Source organism: Astatotilapia calliptera, chromosome 4, assembly GCF_900246225.1.
Source record: "Astatotilapia calliptera chromosome 4, fAstCal1.2, whole genome shotgun sequence".
In the NCBI taxonomy this organism is placed as follows: domain Eukaryota; kingdom Metazoa; phylum Chordata; class Actinopteri; order Cichliformes; family Cichlidae; genus Astatotilapia; species Astatotilapia calliptera.
The window spans coordinates 5,718,210-5,745,505 of record NC_039305.1 but is presented as its reverse complement, the minus strand read 5'-3'; the positions used below and the strand labels follow the sequence as shown (position 1 = coordinate 5,745,505).

The window sequence follows — 27,296 nt, the reverse complement described above, 5'->3', positions numbered from 1 at the left end:
CAAATCACTGTCGAGCTATCCACAATGCCATAAATAGATAATGTCAGTATATACATTTCAAAATAAAACATTACTTCAATGAGAAACAAAGTACAAACAGCTATTAGATAAAAGATATGTAGCGCCTAAGGAATAGGGTGCCAGAAATGTAGAAGAAATAATTAATATGATTACAAAACCAACCAACCTTGGATATCCAGGATTACTAATAACCAAATTCTTCATAGTTTTTCATCACAAATATCTTCTAACCTGACTGGATCGCTTCCCTGAATTAAAATTCCATACGGTATGTCTTCTAAGGTATATCTAATATATATGTAGAGAGACTTAATACTTATATATCGTTAGCTTCATAGCATAATTGCCTAAGTCATTTGACTAAGTCAAATGACTTAGGCAATTATGCTATGAAGCTAACGATATACATAACTGATGCTTCCGCTGTCTTCTGCCTTCACGCTGCTGATGGGCGACAGGGGGTGGTGCAAGGGGAGTGGATTGGGATCGGGCTAATGGGAGCTTCTTCACTGCCATCCTTATCGCGCATTGTCCAAAACTTGAGGGAGAATGCAGCGATTATAAAGCAACGAACGGATTCTGCGCTCTGCAGCTTTTGTTCACAACTTGTCCCACAACAGGTAACCTCACTAAGGAAAAGACTTTCGAATCGGTTTCATACAGCTTTTGTTGTATCCTAGTCTACTTTTTACCCCCACGTTATCAGCGTGCAACATCCTGCAACTGCTATTGCCCTGGCAACCAGCCCTCCTCTCCATCATTCTCTGGCGCTTCACCCCTCACCATCAGAGGCAGGCTCCGAGGGAAGCCAAAATCTGCCGCTTACTCTCGCCCTCCAAGTGGAAGTGGACCCTTTTGTTCACTGGCGTCAGTTCAAATCTCTTTGCTTTTTTACTTATCTCAGGTTCATGTGTCGGAAGTGTTTTCTCTCAGCATCAAAATGCCCGTGAGACGCGGTCATGTTGCGCTCCAGAACACTTACTTGGATACTATCATCAGGAAATTCGACGAGCAAAGTAAGTGCACATGAAATTAGTTTCAGTTATGCGTCTGTGCTGCTGTTGAGGTCCGAACAAAGGGTGTGATATTTAGATTCCAAACGTTTTACAAAATACATATTTAGTTTTCCCATTTTAAACATTTGGACTGGTTTTTGCTGCGATGGTTTAGCTCGCAAATGCTTTAAATAAATCCGAAAGAGATGGCAGAGACGGGCGAACTCTAATTTACGCTGAATTAATTACCGTACATTCTCTATTTTAAAAGGGATAAGTGTGCTCTTTGTCTATGGGAAAAGTGTTTCTGACAGCTAGTTCATCAGTAGGAGTGGTAGCTTGTATTTATTTCAGAGCTGTTAGTGTATCCAGTTAAATCTTGTTGGTATAGTTTTGTTTACTTTATTTTTCACACGTCTGTGTTTGTTTGTTTGTCGGTCAGTCTCATTGCTTGAACAACTGTTTACAACTTGCATAGTTCCCATTTCTGTATAGCTGTATATCTCAGATTTCTGTAAAGTTATTTATTTCATATTCTGTATAGTTTTTCATATTTATATCCTGTTCATAGCCTGTACATAGCCTGTACTCACTACAGCCTGTACATACTTATAGTTATAGAATATTCACAACATACTTCATACCGTGTATATTATAACATACCATAATAGACCCATTTCTGTAATATACTTACATATCTATACCATTGCTAATATATATTGTAATATATCTATATCACTAAAGCACTTCTGGATGGATGCAAACTGCATTTTGTTGCCCTGTACCTGTGCATGTGCAATGACAATAAAGTTGAATTCTATTCTATTCTATTCTATTGAACAGATGGTAGAAGGACAGGCTTTTTATATTATAATAAATTAACACATCTTATCTTATCTGTATCAGTAATGCTGACAGAACCCAGCTGCTGCTTTTATGTTTGCGGGGTTGTTGCACCTGCATGTGAGCTTGTTTGTGAGAGCTCACCTTATGACTTACATTGTGTTCCATTAGCTCACATGTTCCAATGGCTGGAAGAAGAGACCACCTCTCACTTATTGGAGAGGAAAAAATCCCTTTCCCTGAAACCACAAAGGCCTCTGATAGAACACATATGTTGCTGTCTTCTTTTGACCTGACCATTATTTGTATGCAGTTTTACCTTCATCCATTTTCTGTACTTAACACTTATTACATGAGCCTGTAAATCTTTGTTAATGCTACTTTAGTTTAAAAACAAAAACACTGACAGACACCATGCCACATTATATCTCATGTGCCATAATCAGTACATTTCCTCACCACTAGCAGCGTGTTGACACAGGACTGAAAATAACCCTGCCATCCTGATTAGATACTGACCATAGATGGAGAAATAGTTGATTGCTGACAACTCTCAGTCTGTTTTAGTATGATCAGCTCTAGGACCAGTAATGCTTGAATCTCCCAATATCCCCTAAGAAACCCGTATTATGTAATGCCTCTACTGTATCCCAAAAAGGTGTATGTGTGTGCACGCGCAGTCTACATACACGTGCACTCACCTTATCGTGCACGTGCCACAGTGGTGCTGCTTAGCAACGGTGTGACGATCAGTGTTTTTGCTTTGAGCCCCAGATAATGACTTTGGACAGAATGTGCTTTTCCACTCTAAGAGCTCACCCGTTTATATCAAAAAGAGGGGCCAAGAGAAGAGTCCCCTGCTCTCATCTGTGTGGGCAGGAAACAGCTGTTTAACCCAGTTTCACCAGCGTGTAATAAAAAGGCCAATGAGAGGCGACAGAGGTTATGTATGTACTTTTCATTCAGATCGTTCAACTCCTCCATTAGCAGCCTTCGAACAAAACTGCCCCAATTCCCTGTCATGCAGCATTTTTGGGACAGTGGGTGTTTCTGTTGCCACGAACAGTATCATTCATTTCATCGGTACTAGGCACTGAAGGACATATGAGCTTGGAGTTACTGTTAGGGATGTTTCTGAAAGCAGGGTGACTCTGAGAGACTCAGAATCAAAGCTCTGACTGACCAGGAAGAACCATTATTGTTGTAACTGACACTGTACAGCCACAGTGTTTCCCCCATGATGAAAGATCACTGATGGTGGTGGTCAACACCCCAGTGAGTGTCATTAGCTGATGAGAAGTCCAGCAGCTACCATGCAGTTAGAGATTTGATCTCAACTTTAATGGCATTATTTTATTTTATTATTTTGTCGCACTGTCACATGTTTATCTTATTATGAAATTTCAATGTAAAATGATCTTAATATTGTGTTTTCATGAACAAAACTATTTCAAATGTAGGCTAGGTGTTACATTCACAAGTACTGACCTTCTTAAAAGACAGACTGGCAACATTTTTAATACAAATCAAAGCTGGTGGCAAAAATATCAACTGTACAGTGATTGTACTTTTAAGATATGAAAACTCTTTGATAAACAATGTAAATCTGGAAATGTAATATTTTTACTGTTTAGGTAGCCTTGCTAAACAAATAAAATATATTCATAGGCAAGTGGCTGATACCAATGTAATGATGTAATTAAAAAATGTCAGATACACAGGCTCCAAAACCTGTAGATTCCCATAAGTTACCTGGCGCCATGTGCTATACTCCAAATACCCTTATGCTGAAGTGCCCACCTGCTCCTTTTCAATCCCTTGGGAGGAATTGTGACGCTAATAACATTAGCACCATGGAAAAGTAGACTTCATTAGTTCCACTTCAGCTGATTGTCATGCCTAGAGGAGGAAGAACAGACTTTGTGGGCCGTGAAGTCAATGCGTATCCACAACAGTCTGTACTTCAGCATCTTTAAATCAAATTAAATCTTAAACAGTGTAAACAGTTTAATTGTCAGCATTAACAAACTATCTCTTTCAATCTTTCAGTGACAGGCATAAGTGCAATCACTGGAATCAGGCGTCATTACCCTCTGCGAAGTATAAGGCTAATTTAGTTGGTGAGATAGTCATGGCTAAGCTTAATTTATGAACCTCTATGCAGTATATTATTTCTCCTTTAATGAGCAGAAAGTTTATTAATATTTATAAGCAAGAAATTGGCTTTATCAGTGTTGCTTCTAACCCAGCTTTAATGGGCGGTCGTTGTACTGCCACATGGATATCTTGCCTTTATAAATTGTCAACTGACACTGTGTTCCTCCCTTCAGATCGCAAGTTTATTATTGCCAATGCCCAGATGAAGAACTGTGGCATCATCTACTGCAATGAAGGCTTCTGCCAGATGTTTGGTTTTACCAGAGCAGAGATCATGCAGCAGCCCTGTACCTGCCAGTTCTTGGTGGGTCCTGGCACAATGAAGAGTTCCCTGGCCCAGCTGGGACAGGCCCTGCTTGGGTCTGAGGAGCGCAAAGTGGAGATCCTGTACTACTCTAAGGAAGGTAAGACACGCGAAAAACAAAAACAAGACAACGGAGCTGGAGGAAAAATGACTGGAGTAAGCCCATTTATAGCTCGAAACCTCATGAAAAGAGTCTTCTGGCTGTCACAAGATTTGGCCTGCTGACAGCTTGATTGTTATCAGAACAGTCCAAATAATCCTCCATATGTTCAACTAGTTTATCATTTATCTTCTGACAAGAAACCTTGTTACAGAGATCTTAATCCAGAATGTTACCTCAGTCCACCAGCCATTCGATTGGATCTGTTTTAAAACATCCTTCCTGCTTTCCAAGACTAGTCCTTTCATTTTGATAATTCATCATGATAAATGTCTGGATCTGATGCACAAAGATGATTTTCATGTGAATAATTTTTGCAATCAAAACAAGTAGATAGTAAAAGATCGTCTCCCTTTAAGTTTGTGTAGTTCAGGAGATTCTTTATTCATCTCAGACCACTATGTTTGGCAGGTATCCGAGTTTAGCTGCTATCTTTTGCTGGACTCCCATTGATCTTGCGAATCCGTCACCATGGCCAGATTATGCTTTTATATTTAGGCTTATATTTAGGCAGGCAGACTCAGCGTCTTAATCACTTCTTCAAACCTGCTTCTTTTGGTGTAGCCTTAATTCATACTTGCCTGTATTCTCATCAGTCCTATGCATGATTCTCTGCACATCGTTTACTTTTATTTTTAAAGTTTAATTTCCTGTTTATTCCAAGTTATTTGGGATGCCAGTGAAACACTGTCCTCTGCCGAGGTCTGTGTTTAACCTCCATCATCTCTTTTTCTTTATCATCTTTTTCTGGCACAAAGGAACTGAGGTAGACACACATGAGTGAGCATGAGTTAGACAATGACAGTTACCGACTATAAACCATACATTTACTGTCTACATTTATACAAGGACATTCATAGTACATGTCTGTTATAACTTTTGCCATTTGGGCATGAGGAGCGGAGTTTAGAGTGCTGTTGTCATGGGAATGGGATTGTGTGCCAGATCAAATCCACTAAGCATCCATTTGTTTTGTTCCCCTGCTTCCCACTGTGCTCCCAGGCTGAACAGACCGGGGAAAAAAATCTGAACATGTGATTGCAATGTGATTCAGAACAAGACTACAGCGCTCACAGGTCGATTTTTTTTCTTAACCTCCAAACAAAATCTCTGTTCAAGGTCTTTCAGGGTGAATGTATGAATGGAAGTGAATGCATGCACTGTGTGTGTGTGTGTGTTTGTCCGTTCTGCCCTCTCTCCTGTTTCTATTTTTGGAGCTCACTGATTGTGAAGTGAAGTCAGACCTGACAGAAGTATTGCTCATTTAGCCTTTTTTTTTTAGCTTCCACAGTTTTTGAAACGATTCCTTTCTTTCTTTCTCCTTTGCTCATATTGCTTTCTCCTGTGTGACCTCCCTTAGAAACATAACCTCGTTAAACTAGGCCAGCCTTCAGCTGATCACATTTTAGAAGTAACTTCTAGGTTACCAACAGGGGGTGTAGCTCAGTGGTAGAGCATTTGACTGCAGATCAAGAGGTCCCTGGTTCAAGTCCGGGTGCCCCCTGTATAGCTGCTGTTTCTTATCTTTTGTGTCAATAGGGACCTGCAGACCCTGCCTTGTGGGAATCGTTCCAGTAAAAAATGAAGAAGGCCTTGTGATCATGTTCATCCTTGACTTCCAGGAGCTCATCGATCCCTCCCACAAGAAGACTGCTCTCAGACAGAGAATCACCCAAGGATGGGCCTATTGTAAAGCCTTTCACACTGCATACTGCATGTTTTGTTTGTGTTTCAAATTTATAGAAGCTAAACATTTTTCTGTCTTTCTCTTTTCCTGTGAATTCTGCAACTGTAAATATAAATTAGAAATTAATGTGTGTAATTAGTCTTGATTTTCTCATCATATTGGTCAGAATGTGTACTACTGTCTTACCTTAGCAGAAAAGTTGGATATTTTAAAGCAGAAAAGTTGAATTGAATACATTTTGAACTTCGATAACAAGTGAGCTGAAGATAAAGTTTTCTCTTTAGGCCAGAATCGCAGGCTGAAGATGAGGCTGCCGGTGCTGCGATCCATGCGACGACCTTCACTCTCAAAAGATCAGTTTGAAGGAGTGGTAGTAGACTACCTGCAGGTGAATAACACATGCATGCAGTGCAGTCCATTTGCATGAATGCATGCTTTGCATTTTGCTGGAATACATAAACACATCTGGCAGTGGAAAAAAATCTGTACAAAGATAATACGTCATACTGTGACTCCTAGGCATGACATTTGCAATGATACAATTTTAAAACTTACTGACATATTATGCCTGCAATGCTTCTACTGTTCTTCAATCATGCATGAAGAGCACTAATCAAAATGTTCTACACACTATAGTAACAACAAAGTCTTTGATTTGCCTTTCAAGTGCTATATATACAATTTTAGTTTTATATGCAGTTCAAATAGTTAAATACGAACCACCTTAAATAGCAGAGAGATGTTTTTGAAGCAGAAGTTCTTGTTTCTCAGCCCAAAAAGACACCAAATGGAAGAATAAGGGGGAAAAGCAACTGGTCTGTTTATCTTTCTCTTCTTAGAATTTTCCTTTACTTGTGTTTAGAGTTCTCTCTTTTGATGAATGGCACCTTGTATGAAAGTATTTCCTGCCAGTATCCTTACCTGACACTGGAACTGTACTGAATCAGATAAATTGACATGTTGGGACTGTTTTACATTTACGTGCTGGCGGGGAGGTGACATTCCTCTCTGTTTCAGAACAGCATTTGTGAAGTGTGAAATATTACAACGTTTTTAAGAAAACATTTAGAAGAGAAAAAAAGCATTTCAAGCCAAAAACCAGCAGATATGGTGTGTAATTATTTGTTTGAACTATAAAGAGACGCATGGCCTTCATTTACGTAATATTCAAAGTAGCTTGTGCCTTATTGCCCTTCCTTGACAGCCAAACAGCGAGGAAGTCCCTCTGAAAGAGTTTCGGATCCCATCTAAGGAAAGCTGTATGCAGTCTGAGACGGAGGCTCTGATAGAACAGGACATGGATCCCCCATCGCCGGCAGCTCAGCCCTCCACCAAACGACGCTCCCTTCTGACAGATCGACTGGACCCCATGCATGCCTTTCCCCGAGGGACATTACCTCGAAGTTGCTCGAGGGACAGTGTTCGGAGCCTCCGACGTGCCTCGTCACTGGATGACATCGATGGCATGAGGGCAGAATGGAACAGTCGGCCTGGAGACCCCCGGACTAACAGCAGTGAGTGTCTGATGGGGCATCTCAGAGGGAAACTAAAGCTGTGAATAAAATATAGAATTAGTAAGAGTATCATCAGGTTATCGTTGCTGTATTTGTGTCTCAAAGAAACTATGAAGTCTTTACAATGCATATTTTTTTATGATGTTAGTGGAATTTAATGTGTGTTTAACTTTTTTTCAGGTTAACCTTCTGACAGGAATATAAAGCAGCATCCTAATAAATTAAATCACACAAAGCACTTTTCACAGCTGGTTTCTCTGACTAACTCAGAAAATGACACAGAATGCAGTTCAAATTTTTTTCTTCATTAGCCTTTTATTCTGTTAAAAAAAACCTGCTTTGAGACATAAATTTGCCTTTGTTATTATTGCCACTTTGGTTTGCATACAAACAAACATTTTCACTGTGAGATCTGCTGGAAGGTTTGCTGGTATTAAAGGGATCTCTAACAAGTCGTGTCTATTATTTGTTATTTTAGGATACAGTAGGATCTCAGACTTGAAACAAGCTTGCAGTGGTGGCAAACATGTTGACAGATGAGGTCAGGCAGGATGTTCACAGATGACATTGTGATCTGTAGAAAAATTAATGGCGGGAGAAGCAAGACAGAATACATGTGCGTAAATAAGAGGAAGACAGATGTATCAGTGAAGATGCAAGGAGCAAATGAGTTTAAATACCTGGGGTCAAAAATCCAAAGCAGCAGACAGTGGACAAGAGAGTAGAAGAAGAGAGAGCAGGCAGGGTGGAGCAGGTGGAGAAAAAAGTCAAAGGTGATTTGTGACAGAGGATGCTAGCAAGGTTCACAAGATGGTAGTGAGAAATGCTGTGATGTGTGGTTTGAAGATGGTGACACTAACAAAAGACAGAAGGTGAAGCTGGAGGTGGCAGAGCTGAAGATATTAAGAATTTCATTGGGAGTGAGCAGAAAGGACAGGATTAGAAATGGGTACAGCAGAAGCACATCTCAGGGTGAGTGTTTTTGGAAAACCTAATTAAAGAGGCAAGACTGAGATGATCTGAATATGTGCAAAGAATGGTTAGGGGAGGAGGAGGAGGTGGGCTGTGTATTGGACAAAGGATGTTGTATATGGAGTTACGAGGCAGGAGGAAAGGAGTAAGACAACAGAAATGATTCATGGATGCCATTAAAGAGGACATGGAGGCAGATGATCAGCTGTAGCAACCCCTAAAGGGAGTAGCTGAAAAAAGAAAAGGAAGTTTATATCAGATTAGAAAGTGAGGTGACACATCAAATCATTAGTATTATCAAGTTAAATGCAGTTGAATTAAATGTTTAGTAGCTTAAAATGTCCTTGGCATATCCTAAAACACATAAATGCAAACTAATCAGAATCAAAACTGATTTTTTTCAGCTGAGCTGTAACAGCTTTCAACAGATTTCTCACCAGTTCGGCACTTGTCAGGTTGTTGATGTCAGATTGTTGCTCTGATATTTATAACACAGAGAGCATCCCTCTGTGCAGCTGCCTAATAAAAATTCCAGTAGAGACACAATAATCAATTCTTCTGTCAGTGATTGGGTTTGTGTTAAAATTGCTCATCACTGCACATCTATTAACCTCCGCTCTCAGGGGAAATACTTCATGAGGAAACGTTTTCTTTTGTATAGGTTCCAATCATACTCTTCCCGTTTTCTATTCAATCTACTCTTCCACAGATTTTTTTTTTTTACTTGACTGCTGATGCTGTTGTTTTGTGTTGTAGATCTCAAGCCCAATACTCTGAACTCCACTTCAGACTCAGACCTTATGAGACATCGAACCATAGGCCGCATCCCACAGGTTACCCTCACGTTCGGCTCTGACCGAATGAGACCGCCTTCCCCAACTGAGATTGAAATCATTGCACCCAGCAAGATTAAAGACCGAACGCAGAACGTCACAGAGAAGGTCACTCAGGTCACACAGGTAAGCTGCTCTTTACCATCTCAAGAGAAAAAAGGGAGAATAAATGCCTGTTTTCTTTGCACTTTACTCATCTTCACTCATTTTATGTCATCACCAGGGTCTTAAATTTTCCATTTCACATTGCTGGCTGCATATATATTTTCTTATTCAGTAATTGGCTACATCAACCAAATTGCTGTCTGATCTTTAAGAGGCAAAATTGCCAGAAATTACTTGCTTCTCACCTGTGAGATTGGCCAAATTGTTAAATGACTGTAATAACAAGGGACCAGCGTTCCTTTCTTCCCTTTGTTTGGTTAATACACAACAGCAGATATGTCTGCAGCCGCTGAACAGCAATCAGTGGTAGGAAACACTAAAAGGAAGAAAATGTTCACAATTACAATACTTATGTCCTAGAAAAGGAATCAGTGACACAGACTTCAGCTGGTAGAATTGGTTTTTGTATCATCTTCTGCTTGGAACATGTTGTGTTAAACTACTGCATTTTTTTAAATTGTTTTAAGCTAATACAAGGAACAGCAATAAATAACTGAGTAATTAATATTTTCAGGTGTATTTCTAGCTGTTTTTGGCTCTTCCTGAAAGAGAAATTTATAATGTTTCTAACTGGAAAAAAAGAAATGTGATCATTAACATCATATTTCTGTCAGATAGTTCAGTCAAAGGTGTCTATAAATGGTACATGCTTCAGGGTGACTGAAGACGCGAGACATCCGAACTCACAGGGTGAAAGCGTGAACGAATAATCTCACCTGAGGTGTGACATCTATGGCACCAGCAGCAAAACACATTCATCAGCCACCTGTCATCACACCACGGTGTCTCTGTGTATATTTTGGCAAACTGCCTCACAAGAGTGAAAGAAGGACCACAATGGAAAATACCTTAAAATAACCAAGAAGGGAAACCGTTATTTCCAGTAAAATACAGTTAGGTCGATAATTTCTTTTTTTGCAGTTTTGCCGCTATACACGACAAGTGATTTAAAATCAAACGATGAGTACATGTGATTGAAGTGCACAGTTTCAGCTTTGATTCAAGGGTTTTTTACAAAAGTACAGGATAAATTATTTATTATTAGCAGTCATTTTTATACACAGTCCCCCAATTTCAGAAGCTTAAAATTAAATGAACTGCTGGCTCACAGGCAGTTTCATGGTGAGGTCAGGCCTGAGCCCATGTAAACAAATGCAGCAGACATAATATTTGAAGCTGATTCAAAAACCTCACTTGATGCTTTATAGCTTTGCACTTGAATTACATTTGATAGTTTTAAAATTCACTGTGGTGACGTCATATGTTAGTAAGTAACATGAACAATGATTAAGAAAAGCAGTTTATAGATGCCAAAATATTTTTTAAATGCATTATTATTTGTACAGCAGTATGTCATGTTTTCTAGTAGTAATAATTAAATTATTAAAATTACTATAATTATTAAATATTTTTAATAGATTTGATGAAGGTCTCATGCCGCACTAGACACGCTGCACAGCAGGTTGCTGCCATTAGTAAGTATAAATGGATCTACGAATGTTACATTGAACATAAGAAAAAATGATAAAGCTTTTCTTTATGACTGTAACAATGCAAAGGCCTGTTTGCTCAGGTATAAAGCAGAAAATAAGGCAATGCTGGGCTCCCTAAGTGCATCACATTAACCGGTTTATCTGAGAGGCTTTCAGGATGGTCAGTTGAGCCTCTTTTCAGCCAAACTGACCAAAGAAGGGTTTTTGTTTGTGTCCCATTTATCTTTTTTTTTTTTTTTGGAGTGGCTGGTTTGTTATTTTAGCAGGATATCAGATATAGGAGCTATGGGTTCACTATGAGGTGTTTTGTAAGCTATTTACATGGTTCATGACTTGTAACATTTTACAAGATTTTAATTATCTGATTCATTAAAGTCTTTAAAATTTAGAGCGTCAGCTGATTTAATATACAGTATTATTTTTTTTTAAAATCTGGGTTAATGATTCATCTATTAGTTCCTCCCCAAATATATATATAATCCAGGCTATAAAACTACACACAGTAACTCACAGTAAGTGATTTGATTACATTTGGTTGCAGTTCACCCCAATTGAATCTGCCTCTGGGCATTTAAGCGACCATGACTCGGTTAATCTTTGTGAAGTTTATTAAATTACTTAGAAAGTTTAATAAACATTTCAGTACGGATACCACCTTTTAGGAGATGTTAGTTGTGCATTTGCACAGTGCTGTGACCTCATGTGACTGCATTGTGACTGAATGTTGTTGCTGTGGTGGTGGTGAGATACTGCTTCTTTGCACTGGGAGTGATTGTGGTATTGACAGCCAGCTCTGACTCTATATGCAAGCAACGTAGCTTCTGTGGTCCTGGAAAAAGTGACTGCACAAACAGAAGACCTCTCGAAAAGCCTGGCTGAACACTTCATCTGTTATCTTGGCTTAGCTGACGTCATGAACAAGATTGGTTAGAAAGTAAGCGTTCCTCTGTTTAACCACACAGACAGAGTTTGTCTGCTTGTCAGGGAGGTTTGTTTTAGTCTTGTTTTGTTTTTGTTGGAAGGTAGAAGGTAAAAATAAAAATAAAGATTAATACATCTCTTTGGTATGCCACTTGCTGGCAGACCACACACCGTCTTAGATGTTTAGTTGTTTTTAGATTGATAAAGTGCTTTGATGAAGATTATACAACATTAAATAAACTCAAAGCATTTCCATCCATCCATCCATTGCTGCTGCTTTATTTACAATTAATTAAATCTATTCCTGTTTTGTTTTTTGATATTCTATGAATGTGAAAACATATTTCTTTTTCAAATATATAACAATGCACAAAACATTTTAACCTACTTTGTTGAAAATTGTCAGAGTTTGTGCACCTGAGGTTTCAGGTGTTTCCCTTCCTGGTCACCACTCATGTACACAACTTAAATACATATGAACCATAACAGTAAAATCTCTCCTAACTACATGACTGTTCAATCCTTTTAGGGTTAAATTCTATAAACACAAAGGTCAAGCATCCAAATAAAGAAAATATGTCTGTGTCTTATAGAAATATAAACTTTTTCTTCAACATTCAAAAATGAAAAAAAAAAAAGGTTTCATTAATTGCACATGCAAATGGAAGTTATTTCCAAATTTCTGTGTAGTCATATTGCTGTGTTTTCTTTATGTAATGTCAGTACATGAAGAATGCCTGGATGTATGTAGGGCTCACAGCTGCCTGTGAGTGTGGAGAGGAGTCCTGCTGGTTAGCTGGATTTATGAAAGGGAGCGAGACTATTGAGCGGCACTCGTGGCTTGACGTTGCCAGTGACCTTGGCCCCTGGAACTAATGGAAGTGGAGGGCAGTGGGCTTGGTCTCTGTGCCTCTGTCAGACACTAAATCACAACTGCGTGTTGTTACCGCTGTGAGTTTTTGTCCGGTTAAACCAACTTGCTTGAGTATCATAATGTTGAGTTCAGAGACAAGAAGGTCAGGCTAACGTCACAGTAATCACGGCTGCTGCCATGTGAACTGTAGCAGTGGTCTTTTACTGACTGTGAGTTTTCTACAGGTACTGTAATAAATAGTAAAGCACATGTTGCCTTTCTCTGTGGCCCCAGTTTCATTATGCATAGAATGTTTTCTTTATGCTGCCCTTATAATTGAATTTCGATTGGCAAGTTAAAAAAAGAGGCATGATGGTTGTCATTGATCTTTGTTCATATTGATTTGTCTGCATAACACAAAGCACACTGCGATTGATTATAGACTGTGGCTTGTTAAAGACAGATAACTGTACAAGAGCCTCAGCACACTGTAACTAGTACTGTGTGTCGGTGTGTATGTGGCGCCCCCTGGCGTTGACTGATCTTGCAACAGGGCAACTTGGAGATAGTTGCAGCTTTAACTGAGTGTGGCTCTGTTTTTTGCAGGTTTGCACAGCTATTTTTTTTAGTATTTGTCTCCATGAATGTGTGTGTACAGGTTGATAACATGCTCGTTTGAGATCTGATTGAACTCTGAAGCAGTCACACCCAAATAACGCATGCTTCTAAAAAACAACATCCTCACAAGGCGTCTTAGAGACTAGGCAGTTAAAAATGTGTAAATATATTTTCCAAATATCAGGGTTGAATATGAGGTTATTTGAGTTTTTTGATGGAATTTATTAGTTCATTTACAAGACTTTGCAAAAAATATTTTTTAAAAAGAATTACATTAATTCAGAGGGGAGAAAAGACAGGGCAATGTTACCGTAAACCTTTATTTTTTGAAAATATAATAAAAGTGATTGGAAGGTTATTCACAAAATGACAACACCTCACATACACTACATTAATTCAGATAATAATTTGCATATGCAAAAATACTAAACAAAACCAAAACAGCAAACACGCACAATGTATTTGCATTCACAAACAATTCACGCAAATGCTTTTATAATTATTTCCGCAGCAACTGACAATAAATCTCACCTCCTATAAAGATTGTATAGAGCTAAAGGGAAATTTTACTTCAGTCAAGAGCTTAAAATTTATTTAGCTGTTTAGCTTTTTATTGTCAGGCCAAACACAACCACCTTTGATTTTTTTTCTCCAATAATTACTACTTGTTGAGCATCACACAGGAGGCAGGTACCATCATCCATCACTTTTTATGTGCTTGAAAGAGGATCCCATGATGAGGGCAGGGCTACAATCAGGGAGGAAGAGCGAGAGGAGCAGAAGGGAGGGAGACACAGACTGACGGACAGAGTTCCCGTCTCCCTCTCTCTTTCTCTTAGTCGTAGTCTTGTCCTGCTTTTTACCCTGTGGTGTGTGTTTCAGCATGAGCGTCAAGCAGAAACTTCAGCCTGTGAGTACAGCCTTACTGGGTCTTTCATGCTCTCTGCAGTTACCCTCAAAACTCCATTTCTTTTTCAGCTCCACATTCCTGTTTGTTAGCTGCCAGTGTTCCTTTCCCTGTTCTTCCTCACCCCATCTTTAGTCGTCTTCCACCTCAAACTTCCAGCTCACTGAATATTTCTCCACGAGTTAGAAATGATCACTTGACTCAAGTTAAGCTGATGACATGTCAAAGTGACGTAACTTCACAGAGATTACACGAGAACTGTGCAGAGTTAGAGCACTTTCAAATTTACTGAGGGGTTTTTAAGCTGAAAATAAATGCTACTTTCATGTCTGCATTCTATTAATGTGATATTCACATCCTAAAGGCTTAATTTTATCTTTACTTATTTTTTATAGATACTATTTAAACTTTGAACTAAAATATTTAAAATGTTTTGTGCTTTGCATTGTTGCTTTATCCACAGTTGTCATATTATTATGAATATTTTATATTTCTGCTCTGAATACCTTAGAAGAAGCACTTTCATATATATATTTATATCTATATGCATGTCTCTCACTTTTTCTCTCTCTTCATATATTTATATATATATATATGCTGGATTATTACTATTATATGATATATATTTTTTAAATCGTGTTCTCTGATTACAGCTCTGCTGACTTTTAAATCTAGTACAGCTTGAAATGTATCAGCTTGATCTCTTCCCATGATGACTTTAAAGTCGGAGTAGCAACAGAGAGTTGTAGCGTGCAAATTAGAGGTGCCTGTCGTTGTCTGGTCATCATTATCATTAAACAGAGCTGTGGTGGACATCAATAACGTAACATTTCTTGGATGAGTGAACCTTTGCTCATGTGTTTACATTCTCATTACTGTGTTGTCTCTTCACATCTGTTCAGCTCCTGTGGTTAGTTGCTTACACACAAAAGGTTGTCACAGTTTGTTGTCCTAGATGGAGAATTCAATAAATTCTGTGCACTTTCTTCCATTTACGTCTGTTTTCCAAACTGAACGCTGTCTTGTTGGTCGTAAACCCAAATTATGAAGCAAGTGAAGCAGCCAACATCCCTTTACTGGAAATATTATCGAAACCTTGGTTATTCCCAATGACCATCTTTTTTTATATATAGTACTCTGTCTTGAGAAAAAGTTTACTTTGACTATTTATGGACACTGCTTTCATTCAAGCTGGGAAAGTGGAAGGGAAATGCATTTTTGAGGAGACTTTTTTTCCCTCAACGAACAAAAAAGTCTAAATATATATTACATTTTGCAAGGGAAGATGGGTTTACTGGTTTCTTGTACCAATATGTGACAAATTAAAGGAAAAACTCTCGACTTGTGGAGATCCAAGGGCTCTGTTTTGTTGTTGGGACATTTTTCTGGGTGCACTTCTCCCCTTGGATGGATAGCTCATGTATCAATCAATGCAATGTTCTTCTGAGTCATCAGATTTATCCTGTGGTGAAACATTTCTAGCTCGAATTAAGAGAAAAGAGAGAGATCTTTTCAAGCTTTACAGTGTCATCTCCATCAGTAGGAGGGGAGGGATCACTTAATAGTTAAATATAAATAAGATGCACATCATATGTCATGGCCTTCACAGTCCCATATGTATCCATCTATCAGCTGGATACATATGGGAGATCTTTGGCCACAGGGTTACACCACATTCTCTTCATCAAAACACCAGATAAGAAGCTGTTTTGGTGAATATGGTTCATTCCCTGCAGTGGGCTTCAGGACTTGAGCTATAGCACACCAAAAGCTTTTCCCTTTTAATTTCTCACTGATCTGTGTGCTTGCCATACAAGTTCAGCTTCTTTTGTCATGATGACTATCAACATAATTATGCAAACTGAAATGTAAATGACGGTCTAACCGCCAAAGGGTTTGTAAGGACAAGAAGGACATGGAAACCCAACAGCATGTACAGCAGTTTAGAACTCTGTGGTTCATGTAGATGTGAATGTCAGTTATAGTGCATTAAAAGAATAAAGCACTTTGATTTCTGCAAAGCCAGTTTGGCCAAATAGAGCTGACCTTTCCATTAACAGAAATTACCTAAAATCACTCCTCTGCATGAAGCCCAGTCGATGCCAGCACTTATTCCAGTCTGAAATTGATCAGATCGCTGGCAGAAAGGGTCACGTGGCAATCACGTGGTGCAGCGGAGGCAGGTGAGGCTGCAGTGGACTCTCTAAAAAGGACAGTGATTTGGCTCGGTTAAGTGCATTTGAAGAGAGGATAGAAGAAGGCAGGAGCTGGGATGTGTGTTCATGGCAGTCATCAGCAAACATACTTATCTGGAAGAAAGTGATGAAGGAAGGGAGATGGGGAAGAAGGCAGGTGGGGCTGCAGAGAGTTTGGAGAAGCCTCCTCTGCTGCTGTGGACGCCAGGATGAGAACCTGGACATGGAAGCTCTTATTGTTGTACCGGTCAGTGGATCTTACTCATCACTGATTCAGTCACTGGTAATTTTCTGATTTGTGTTGGTCTGCATGTAAATGGTACTCGACATATGAGTGGATTTGTGTTTTGCTCTTTTCTGCCACCCTGAAAGAAGAGTCCAGAGTTGTTTTTTAACCTCTTGCTGTTTTAGAATATTAGGTTTAGAATATTTTGAGCAATGCACCATTTATTATAAATTAAAGCCGTGTTCATGATGAAGTTCATCATCTGAGGTGGCATGGCACTATCAAAGGACATGCTGGGCTTTACTTTAAGGGTGCAGTGGGGTGTGGTTAATGTAAAAGTATCCCAGTGTCTATCTATTTATCACAGTACTGCTACACCTTATGGATTTTTGCAGCTTGTATTGTAAATACTTGAGATGGCACTAACAGTAATTATGAAAACTACAGTTATTCTTGGGCTCTTGGGCTGTCGTGCACCATGTTTCCTGCAATAAATTCTGCTTGTTTTTCAGTTTCCCCAACCTTCGTCTTACTTGGTCAGCAACAGCTACCAGACTGTTTTAACATACACTCTTTTAACTCTCTCTTTAATTCTTTTAAGGCACTATCAGTATGTTGGAATTTTTAAAAAATGACTGAAATTAGTTTTGGCTGTTTTGTAAAGAACATCATTTTCATTTTAACTAAGAAAATTGAAATTTCTTATTAAATATTGCTTTATGGATAAAACCTGAAAATTGTTAAATTCTAATAATTAAACCGCAGTGAAAGCTGTTTAAATGATAACTTAAGATGCTGACTTACAGACCAAAAACATTTCACATTTTTATGTCAGAATTAAGTTATTGTTTTTGAATAAGGATAGTTGTTTGCTTTGTGAGAACTGTGCACTTACTTCCTTTACTCTCGTCTCAGACATTAGCTAATGTACACGCCTCCCCCTTTTTCCTGTTTTAATTGTATGCTTCATAAAGTACTCTATATAGTATTTATATTATACTTTCTGGCTATGGGCCTTGATCTTTCCTCCATTATTAATAACCTCCTCTGTATCCCATTGGCCTCTTATCAGGTGTTATCCCTCGGAGCTGACGTGCTGCCAGAGTACAAGCTCCAGGCCCCGCGCATCCACAAATGGACCATCCTTCACTACAGCCCCTTCAAAGCAGTATGGGACTGGGTCATCCTGCTGCTGGTCATCTACACGGCCATCTTCACGCCATATTCTGCTGCCTTCCTTCTCAATGAAGCGGAAGAAGAAACACAGAGAAGAATCTGCGGCTACACCTGCAACCCACTCAATGTGGTGGACCTTGTGGTGGACGTCATGTTCATCGTGGACATCCTCATCAACTTCAGAACCACCTATGTGAACCATAACGACGAGGTGGTCAGCCACCCGGGACGCATCGCGCAGCACTACTTCAAGGGCTGGTTCCTGATCGATATAGTTGCTGCCATCCCCTTTGACCTGCTCATATTTCGCTCTGGGTCTGAGGAGGTGAGAAAGCTATCGGAATATCACTTTGTGTTTCAGACAAAAGATTAAATGAAAAGTCTCCTTTTATAGCCTTTATGTGTAACAGATTTTTACAGTTTTGCAGTAAAACTGGAAAATTACTCAAAACACAACTTTTTTATTAAAGTCAAATACAGAAAGTCCCAAAATACAACCAACTAGGACATAAAACAGGTAACTCGGGAACAGACTAGGGTGGATAAGTAGACACGCTGACAAACGCTGTAAGGGAGCAGCAATCACAGAGGGCAATCAGGGGAAATGGAAACAGCAGGAAAGTGAGGCATATCCAAGATAATGATATACAAGAAGCAAAACAAAGCATGTAAAAAATAAGAGGCACAACACTGACACACACAGCAGCCTGGCACAGAGAAATATGAAGGAAAGCTAGGAAAATAAACCAAAATACAAGACTTATGTTTAAATAGCAAACTCTCAGCCTTAACAGAAACTGCCATCAGAAGTAGCCTCCAAACCCTGGCATTATCAAAAAACAAATACCAATCAAAACTCAACTAAATAAACAAGTATACTAAACTCAAAATGCATGAACAACCCCCCCAGCGCCATGGCACTGCTGTTATGAGTGGCAGCTCTTGGCCTTTTAACTCTTACTAAGTGAACCAACTAACGCGCCTGTGCTTTTTGTGCTACAAATGTAGCTATATTTGGTTTGGAGAAACTTTTATCTGTGATGTCCTTTTCCTTTTACCAGTTTATGTAAAATTGATATTTTTATAATACTATGATGGAGTAATTATTGCAGGATAGCTGGAAGCATTATGGACAAATTAGAAGTGTTTATATGCGTTTTAAGAAGATGGAAAACCCGCTGAGTTACACATGGTAAATGTCCAGTCTGCTAATAGCACTAACATTAAATCTTCTCTGTCTTCAACAGCCTCAAACAACCACTCTTATTGGACTACTGAAGACGGCCAGACTTCTGAGGCTGGTGCGAGTGGCCAGGAAGTTGGATCGTTACTCAGAATATGGAGCTGCTGTTCTTTTCCTCCTTATGTGCACCTTTGCCCTCATTGCTCACTGGCTGGCCTGTATCTGGTACGCCATCGGTAATGTGGAGCGTCATGGCTCTGCCCGCATCGGTGGCATGAAGATTGGTTGGCTGGACAATCTGGCCGACCAGATTGGGAAATACTATAATGACAGTGACCCAGCCTCTGGCCCTTCAATCAAAGACAAGTATGTTACAGCCTTGTACTTCACCTTCAGCAGCCTGACTAGTGTGGGCTTTGGCAACGTCTCACCCAACACCAACCCAGAGAAGATCTTCTCCATCTGTGTCATGCTAATCGGCTGTGAGTAGAAAGGAAAAGGATCAGAAACATGCAACACTTCAGACTTCGAATCATTGAAGTAGAATCCAGAATATTTTGCTCTAACTCTGAAGCTCATCTTAGAAACTCTGGAGTAATTCAATTCTTCTTGCATATATTCAGTCACTTAGGTGATATTTCCTCATTTTAATATGAGGAAAATTACAAAGATAATGTCAAACAAATCAGCAAGTTCAAGGAGAATCATGTCAAAATATTAGGTCAGTCACTGTTTGTTAGCTGGTAAAATAAGTCCTCCAAGATTTTACCTGTTTTTATGAGAACAACTTGTACTGTTTACATAAATCCAGTACATCCTGAGCATACATACAGCCTTTGCTAACCTATTTTTTGATGGTACAGAGATAGACAGGAGAAATATAATCAAATTTATCACAACCCCAGGAGTAAATTGTTTCTGCCTTCTGTTCCATGCAGCTTTGATGTATGCCAGTATATTCGGAAACGTATCAGCCATCATTCAGAGACTTTACTCAGGCACGGCCCGCTACCACACCCAGATGCTGCGGGTCAAGGAGTTCATACGTTTCCATCAGATCCCAGGAGGTCTGAGACAAAGGCTGGAGGAGTACTTCCAACATGCCTGGTCCTACACAAACGGCATCGACATGAATGCTGTAAGGAAATGAAAAAACTTTGACTGCTGCCTTCCCCTTATGAGCATGCTTTCAAAGTGCAAACGTCAATGTGCACGTTCAAAGCACCTAACTGAAGTACAAATAATGTGTTACAATTTATAGAAACACTTGCTGTCCTCAAGTTCTCAAACCAGTTTTTCTGCATGTCCAGTGTTTGACCTACACTGGCTGCTTGCCGTATTCTATGCTGCTGCAATGGCCCAGTTTTTGTGTGGTGATCTTTTAATGTCATGTAGTTCTTAAAAGTAGTAATAAGTACTAATCCAGGCTTTGTTTGATGCACTTGCTCCCAGAAAAAAAAGTTTTCGTAATATTAAAATAAAACCTTTATAACACATTTTATTTCAAACGTTTTCAGAGACTTTTAGGGGCATCTTTGTGTTCATGGGGGTATAGCTCAGTGGTAGAGCATTTGACTGCAGATCAAGAGGTCCCCAGTTCAACTCTGGGTGCCCCCTCTTCATTTACAGACATTCATTGTTTCCGGTGTCTCATAGAGAGACCCACTTTTCAGATGTGATGTGCGTCATGTTGCTGGTTGGGACATCCCTGCTAACCAGAGCGCAAGGGCAGAATCAGTGCCTGCCAATTCAATGAGGGAATAGCTTATCAATTGTAGCTCTCATCCTGCATGCATCAATCTGATACTCTGCTCCCCTCCAGACCTTTTTCATGTGCTTTCACGTTACTTCTTTTTTTATGTTACAGAAGCTTAAAAAAGAAACATAATATGAAGACAAAGTTAGATTTCCTGTGTCCCATTTGTTTCTTCCTGCAGGTTTTAAAGGGTTTCCCTGAGTGTCTGCAAGCTGATATCTGCCTTCATTTGAACCGCAGCTTGTTGCAGAACTGCAAAGCTTTTCGAGGTGCTAACAAAGGCTGCCTGCGGGCTCTGGCCATGCGATTTAAGACCACCCACGCTCCGCCGGGTGACACCCTAGTCCACAGTGGGGATATTCTCACTGCCCTATACTTCATTTCCAGGGGTTCTATAGAGATCCTCAGGGACGATGTGGTGGTGGCCATACTGGGTGAGCTGCAAGTTGCTAATAAAGAGCTTTTTATTATTACTTGTTAACACTTTAAGAAAAATCATTTCATTTTCCATTTAGTTAAAATAATTATGACCAGAATACAATTTTCAAGGTTAAACAAAAAAATTCACCTATTTTTGGGCAAAACCAGTTTAATTTGTTTATATTTATCTGATTATGAAATGTTTTTTAGCTGTTTTATTTTGCAGTCCTGTTTGTTTTCCACTTACTTGTTCAAAGTCACAGCCAGAACTGACATTGGCCCTTAGTTCACATCAGCACACACTTGTGTGTGTGTGTGTGTGTGTGTGTGTGTGTGTGTGTGTGTGTGTGTGTGTGTGTGTGTGTGTGTGTGTGTGTGTGTGTGTGTGTGTGTGTGTGTGTGTGTTGTGTGGCCAGAGGTGTTTGGGCACAGCTCCACTTTCATTCCACAGCGATTGATCATCAATAGAGCCAGCACTGGCTTATCCAGGCTGCACAGGTCACATCTTTGTGGCTGTACTGCTGTGGATCAGGTCACTGTGGTGCATTCTTTTTTAATAATGCATTAAACATTAAACAAGAAAATAAATAAATAAAAGAACTGACATTACCCTGTTATTGCTTATACAAGGATGGGCTTGCCTAATTGAATTTTCCACTACTTTTGCTGTGATGTATGTAGGAAAGAATGACATCTTTGGTGAACCCATCAATCTGTACGAGAGGTCAGGGAAATCCAGCGCTGATGTCAGGGCTTTGACATACTGTGATCTTCACAAGATCCTGAGGGACGACCTTCTGGAAGTGCTAGACATGTATCCTGATTTTTCCAACATGTTCTGGAACAATTTGGAGATCACCTTCAACTTGAGAGACGTGAGTGCCACCAGGGGGCGTTGTTACACAGCATCCTGCTTGTGATTAGAGTTTAGAGTCATAGATTTATGTCTCAAGATCTATTCTGTTAGTAAAAACGTAGCAAATCAACTGAGATGTTGTCATCATGACATCATAAACATGCTAAAACTGCATTTTCTGCCCCGGTTTTAATCGGTCCCCTATGCCTTTCCTCTCTGTGATGAGTGTAACTTTGTGTGGGGTCACGCTTTTCTTTTAATTTCTTTTAAGGGTTAGGGCAGAAATACCTGCCTTTCTCTTTTGGAAACAGGAACTTCCAGTTTGCTGATCTCTAGTGCTGTCAAGAAGATAAACTAGAACCATGTCTATCATTTCAAAGTAAATGAATCTATTACATTTTCCAAAATGCTCCCATATGACTTCATGACGTTGTTATTTCTTGTTATTTATAACTAATATTTATAACAGTACAATAAATAGAATAGAATTGCCCTTTATTGTCATTGCATGTGTACAATGAAATTGTGATCAAACATGTATAAAATGTCCATTAAAGACATTTCTTTTCATATATTACTCTGTCAGTCCTGAAATAATCACAGTGGCTAACTGGAGCCTTCCTGGTTTCTGAGTGTGGTGCCGTTTCAACTTAAAACTAAACGGTTTGGAAAAGCACTTAATGTGAGGGCCCTCCAGACAAACATGTAAATATAGGCAAAGTGTGCAGGAGGGTTTAGAGGCAGTATTGAAACTGGGGCATTTGAACAACACACTCAGTAAGCATTGTGCCACAGCGCTACAAGTGGTTACCAGTATCAGAGGTAATCTTAAGTGGTAAAATCATAAAGATCTCACCTAGATTTCTAAATATACTGATGGAAAAGGTGCTGTATGTTTCTTTTAAGCAGGAGATGTGGTTTGTAATTTTGAATTACTGAAGCTGATCTGTATCAGGTAGATAGAATAAACCAGACAACCCCAGGCAGGGACTCTGAATGTGGCTATCGTCTGACGAGGCATCGGAGAAGCTCACTGCGTCGGAGAAACAGGCCAGGTGAGTAAGGGACGCGGTCTAACGCCAAATGCTCCTGTATCAACTTATTGTCTTATTCCTATCTGAGCTGTGACTCTGTGTGGACAGACGGGATGGATCGTGAAGACTCTTACCCAGATCAGTCACGTTCGATGTCAAACCACCACCGGGGAACAATGGCAGGATCTCATTGGGAAGACCTCTGCAGCAGTGCTAGTATATGTTCACAGTCTAGTGATGAGGAAATGAAGCCCATAGGACACAGCAAAGGGGAGTTGTACCCCCATGCGGGTGATACCAGAGACTATCCATCCGCAGTAGTCAACCTTCTGCCTCACAGTGGACCTTCAGCTGGACTCGGCCCGCCTGTAGACCTTGGAGGACCTCCATACTCAGGTAAAATCCACTTAAAACACTTTTGGAGGCACAGAGAACACAAAAACTCCACAAATGTAAATTTTTTATTCCATTTTAATTTGCTTTTTTTGGTTTGAATGCAGCACTGATAGATAAATAAAAAATAACTGTGGAGTAATACATTCGCATATTTTAACAAACATTTTTTCAAGAAATGATTGTTCTTTTACTTTTGCACAGCAGCAACCCCTATCAACATGCCAGGCCTGTATAGCTACTGGCCAGACCGCAGAGCAAGTCAGTTTTCAGACAGCCAGAGGCGGCCATCCTCAGTAAGGGCGAGTTTTCACCCTTCACCCTGTGCTGAAGATCGGCCCAGTGAGCTAGAGTCTCGATTGGAGCTGCTTCAGTCACAATTAAACCGGTAAGCTAGACTTATGTTGTTTTAGAATTAAAGAAATAAACAAAAAGGGGGCACCCGGATTTGAACCGGGGACCTCTTGATCTGCAGTCAAATGCTCTACCACTGAGCTATACCCCCGGTGCAGCGGCTCCTGGGAGGTGGATGCATTTGTCACTGTTGTCCCAAGGCAGTGTTTGCATTTTAGCTCCACCCTTTCTGTGTTTGCATATCAGTTTCCAGCTGAGTGCTTACTACATGGGGCTATTTTGCATGTGTGTGAGAGAAAAGGAGGAGTAAGAACAAAATAAACAGAGATAAGAAAGGGTCAGGGGTGAGACTGAAAATGTCCATCATGTATGTTTTCTTTTAACTGCCTGCCTGCTTCCACGTGAATGATCGTGATGATTCTATAGCGACAGATAGAGAAAAGTGTGTTAACACTCATAATGCTTTATAGAAGTGTTCTGACCAGGATCAAATCATAGAAATCAAAGAAAAAATGTGTGAAAGAGTCTTGAAGCCATATATCTTTATCTTCTTGTCTTGTCCAGACTGGAGACCCGTATGACTGCAGACATTAATGTGATCCTGCAGCTCCTTCAGAGACAGATGGCTCTGGTGCCTCCGGCCTACAGCGCTGTGTCCCCCAGCCCTCACCCACCTCATCCCACCACACTGTACAGCACGGGCACACCCACAATCCACACCGTCCCTCCAAAGCAGCCACCACAGATCGACAGCACTGCCTCATTACTCCAGGTGCTTTACTTATCATATGCTATGTGCAATAAGATTGCTCCTCTATAGTCATTACTTTTTTTGACACTTTTGCCAGAAAAACTATTTAAGCAATTCAATTCAGTTCATCAGAGTTGAAAAAGAAAACAAGAACTTAAGACATCCATAATCCTGAAAGGAAAAAGAATAACAGAGATATCTGATAAATCTACAAGTCGAACGATGATTGTTATCTCCAGGTTTCAAGATAACAGACTGCCTTTTCGCCCCAATCATCATTTATGTCTTGCATTATCTGTAGCAAGAGATCAGTTAATGCAGGATCCTTCTTCCTTGCTTTTGGATTCAGAGCACTTTTTTTGAGCCCAAAACATCCATAATATTAAACTATTTTTTAAAATTAGACTCTAAAAAAGATTCTGACCTTTGTGTCCCGCAGAACATCAGTCAGGCCGTTTATTTAATATAATTAAATTATACACTACATACATCTAATCTTGTATGAACTAATACTTCTCTGTCTTTCCAGAGTCCAGACTCTGACTGCAAGCACAAATCCAAGGATTCCCTGTCCAGCGGGATCCATCTAACTGTGGCATCAGATGACACCATGTCCATGTCACCAGAGGCAGACCGACCACATCTACCCTCTGTCGACCTCACTCCTCCTCAGATCTTCTGCTCTGGAGACCAAGAGCCTTCGGGACTTCTGTGCGGCATCCAGCGCTTCCCCTCTCTCCCGGAGCACCTGGAGATCTCCACAGAAATGCAGGAGATCCAGAGGCATGTGTCTGATCCTGTCCTGCCGGGCAGCTAGAAGAGCTATCACTGACCCTCACACCCTACAGCCTGGTACTTTGGACAGTACAGCCATATTTTCCCCACATCGGTACTTCCTTCCCATTTAAACCTCCTCTCCTGTTCAGATGCTGCTGTGGAGCGTGGGATGCCTTGCCTTTCACATCACAGAGGGTACACAGTGTCTCGAGTTTCTCAAGCACAGACCGAACAATGCCCTCAAGGCTGCTGTAGTTTTGTGCTCCAGCATCCCATCACTCCCAAAGTCCTGTGCAGTAAAGAGCAGGATGGTGCACTGACATCTACAGGACATGCCAAGCAGTCACTGGATCTCAAAGCTACACCAACCGCTCCTACATGGAGGCGTCCTTGAAGAGAAGTGAAATGACAAGAAAGAATTAAGAGGTTTCACGTTTGAAGAATTATCTGCAGTCACTTTGTGTAAGAATTGCACATTTAGATTTGAACATAGAAAACTATAATCAGCTATTTGGAAATGAAATTATTTTCATATTGCAAATATTTATAGGTACATTCAGGACCATGCACTTAGTAAATGTAACAACTGTGAGTGGTTTAGGTTCAGTGTTTTGTCGTTGTTGTGTATGTTTAAAAATATCAAAAAGTCGTACAATAACTGTCTCACACACCGTGAAGGATGACGATTTATGGCAGACGTAGGAGAAAGCGTCGTTTTCATCTCATATTTCCTGTTGCAGCATTTTGATGTGAATGAAAACGTGTCAAGCGTGTCATGAGAAAATATTAGAATATACACAATGAAGCAGCACAGAACAAAACAAAAAACGCCAAAGTTTCATGTACATTTAAATATAGCTCTTACAGTTTTGTTTTTGGTCACGAATGCTTTGATTGCTCCCGTTTCTGTGTTTGTTTATCCGCTCACCTCAGACGTGTGTCGACTATTTCTCAAAGCAGCGTGGTCACACGGTGTCGTAACGCTCCTGATGTGTTTATCTGAAAGTGCCAACAATGAAGGACTTGTTCTCTCAGTTATTTTGACTCGCAGTGGACAAACCGCACCCTGGATGCATGTAAAGGGAAATCAGCTTAGTGGCAATTGAAGTGGATGGTAACTGTCAATCGCATACAGGCGCAGAGACGACGTCTAAATGTGCGCCGAGATGATCTCTCAGTTTCAGCCACGGGGTGAATGTAATGACCTATTAAGCATTTATAATTCTGTGAAAGGCTTCTTCAAGCACAGATTCCTGTTATTTGTCTTTTTTAGATTAAAGACACACTGCAAAGTTACTTCCTTTTGTTTTCCAAGTAACTTACCCGAGCGCTGGGATAATAACTGCAATGCCAAATGAAACATTGCAAACACTTCAAAATAACAGAACACACTAAAGCTAAGCTTTTCAATGAATATATAATATATTGTCATTTAGGAGGACGGGTTTTCCTAAATATTGTACACCTCAGCCCGATCAACAAGTTGTAAGAATACGTGTATAAAAGCAAAAAATCTTGATGTAAATTTGGCCAACCTCACATTCAAGGTCAACTTTTTTTGCACTTCTGCACCGTTTTCAATTAGGCTGATGTTTTCAGGTCTCTCAAAGGAAGGCCGCTTATGTCCCCTTGCTGTTGTGTCACTTGCAGTGGCAGCTGGATGTCCTCTAATGTGTCAAAACAGCAATCCTGCAAAGCCAAGGGGAGCAGGTGATGAGGAAGTATGACGCGT

General features: G+C 40.0%; 1 protein-coding gene and 3 non-coding genes across 5 annotated transcripts; 3 read left to right on the top strand and 1 right to left on the bottom strand.

Moving 5' to 3' along the window:
- Nucleotides 1–511: 511 nt before the first annotated feature.
- kcnh6a (potassium voltage-gated channel, subfamily H (eag-related), member 6a) lies at nt 512–26,860 on the top strand. 2 transcript variants are annotated; one of them, XM_026164205.1, is made up of 17 exons: nt 512–641; nt 926–1,037; nt 4,190–4,420; nt 6,020–6,169; nt 6,452–6,555; nt 7,372–7,681; nt 9,410–9,612; nt 17,937–18,365; nt 19,288–19,705; nt 20,162–20,361; nt 21,161–21,413; nt 22,081–22,274; nt 23,211–23,310; nt 23,398–23,685; nt 23,890–24,070; nt 24,601–24,808; nt 25,317–26,860. In XM_026164205.1, exons 1-17 carry the CDS (start codon nt 516–518, stop codon nt 25,602–25,604), a joined length of 3,795 nt encoding a protein of 1,264 aa, XP_026019990.1. In that variant the 5' UTR covers nt 512–515; the 3' UTR covers nt 25,605–26,860. The 2 variants fall into 2 exon arrangements, with proteins under 2 accessions (XP_026019990.1, XP_026019989.1); XM_026164204.1 differs by having other exon boundaries at nt 23,887–24,070.
- trnac-gca (transfer RNA cysteine (anticodon GCA)) lies at nt 5,913–5,984 on the top strand. Its single transcript has one exon. It is a non-coding gene; the product is annotated as a tRNA-Cys (tRNA).
- trnac-gca (transfer RNA cysteine (anticodon GCA)) lies at nt 20,769–20,840 on the top strand. The gene has a single exon. It is a non-coding gene; the product is annotated as a tRNA-Cys (tRNA).
- Nucleotides 24,116–24,187, bottom strand: trnac-gca (transfer RNA cysteine (anticodon GCA)). The gene has a single exon. It is a non-coding gene; the product is annotated as a tRNA-Cys (tRNA).
- Nucleotides 26,861–27,296: the final 436 nt, after the last annotated feature.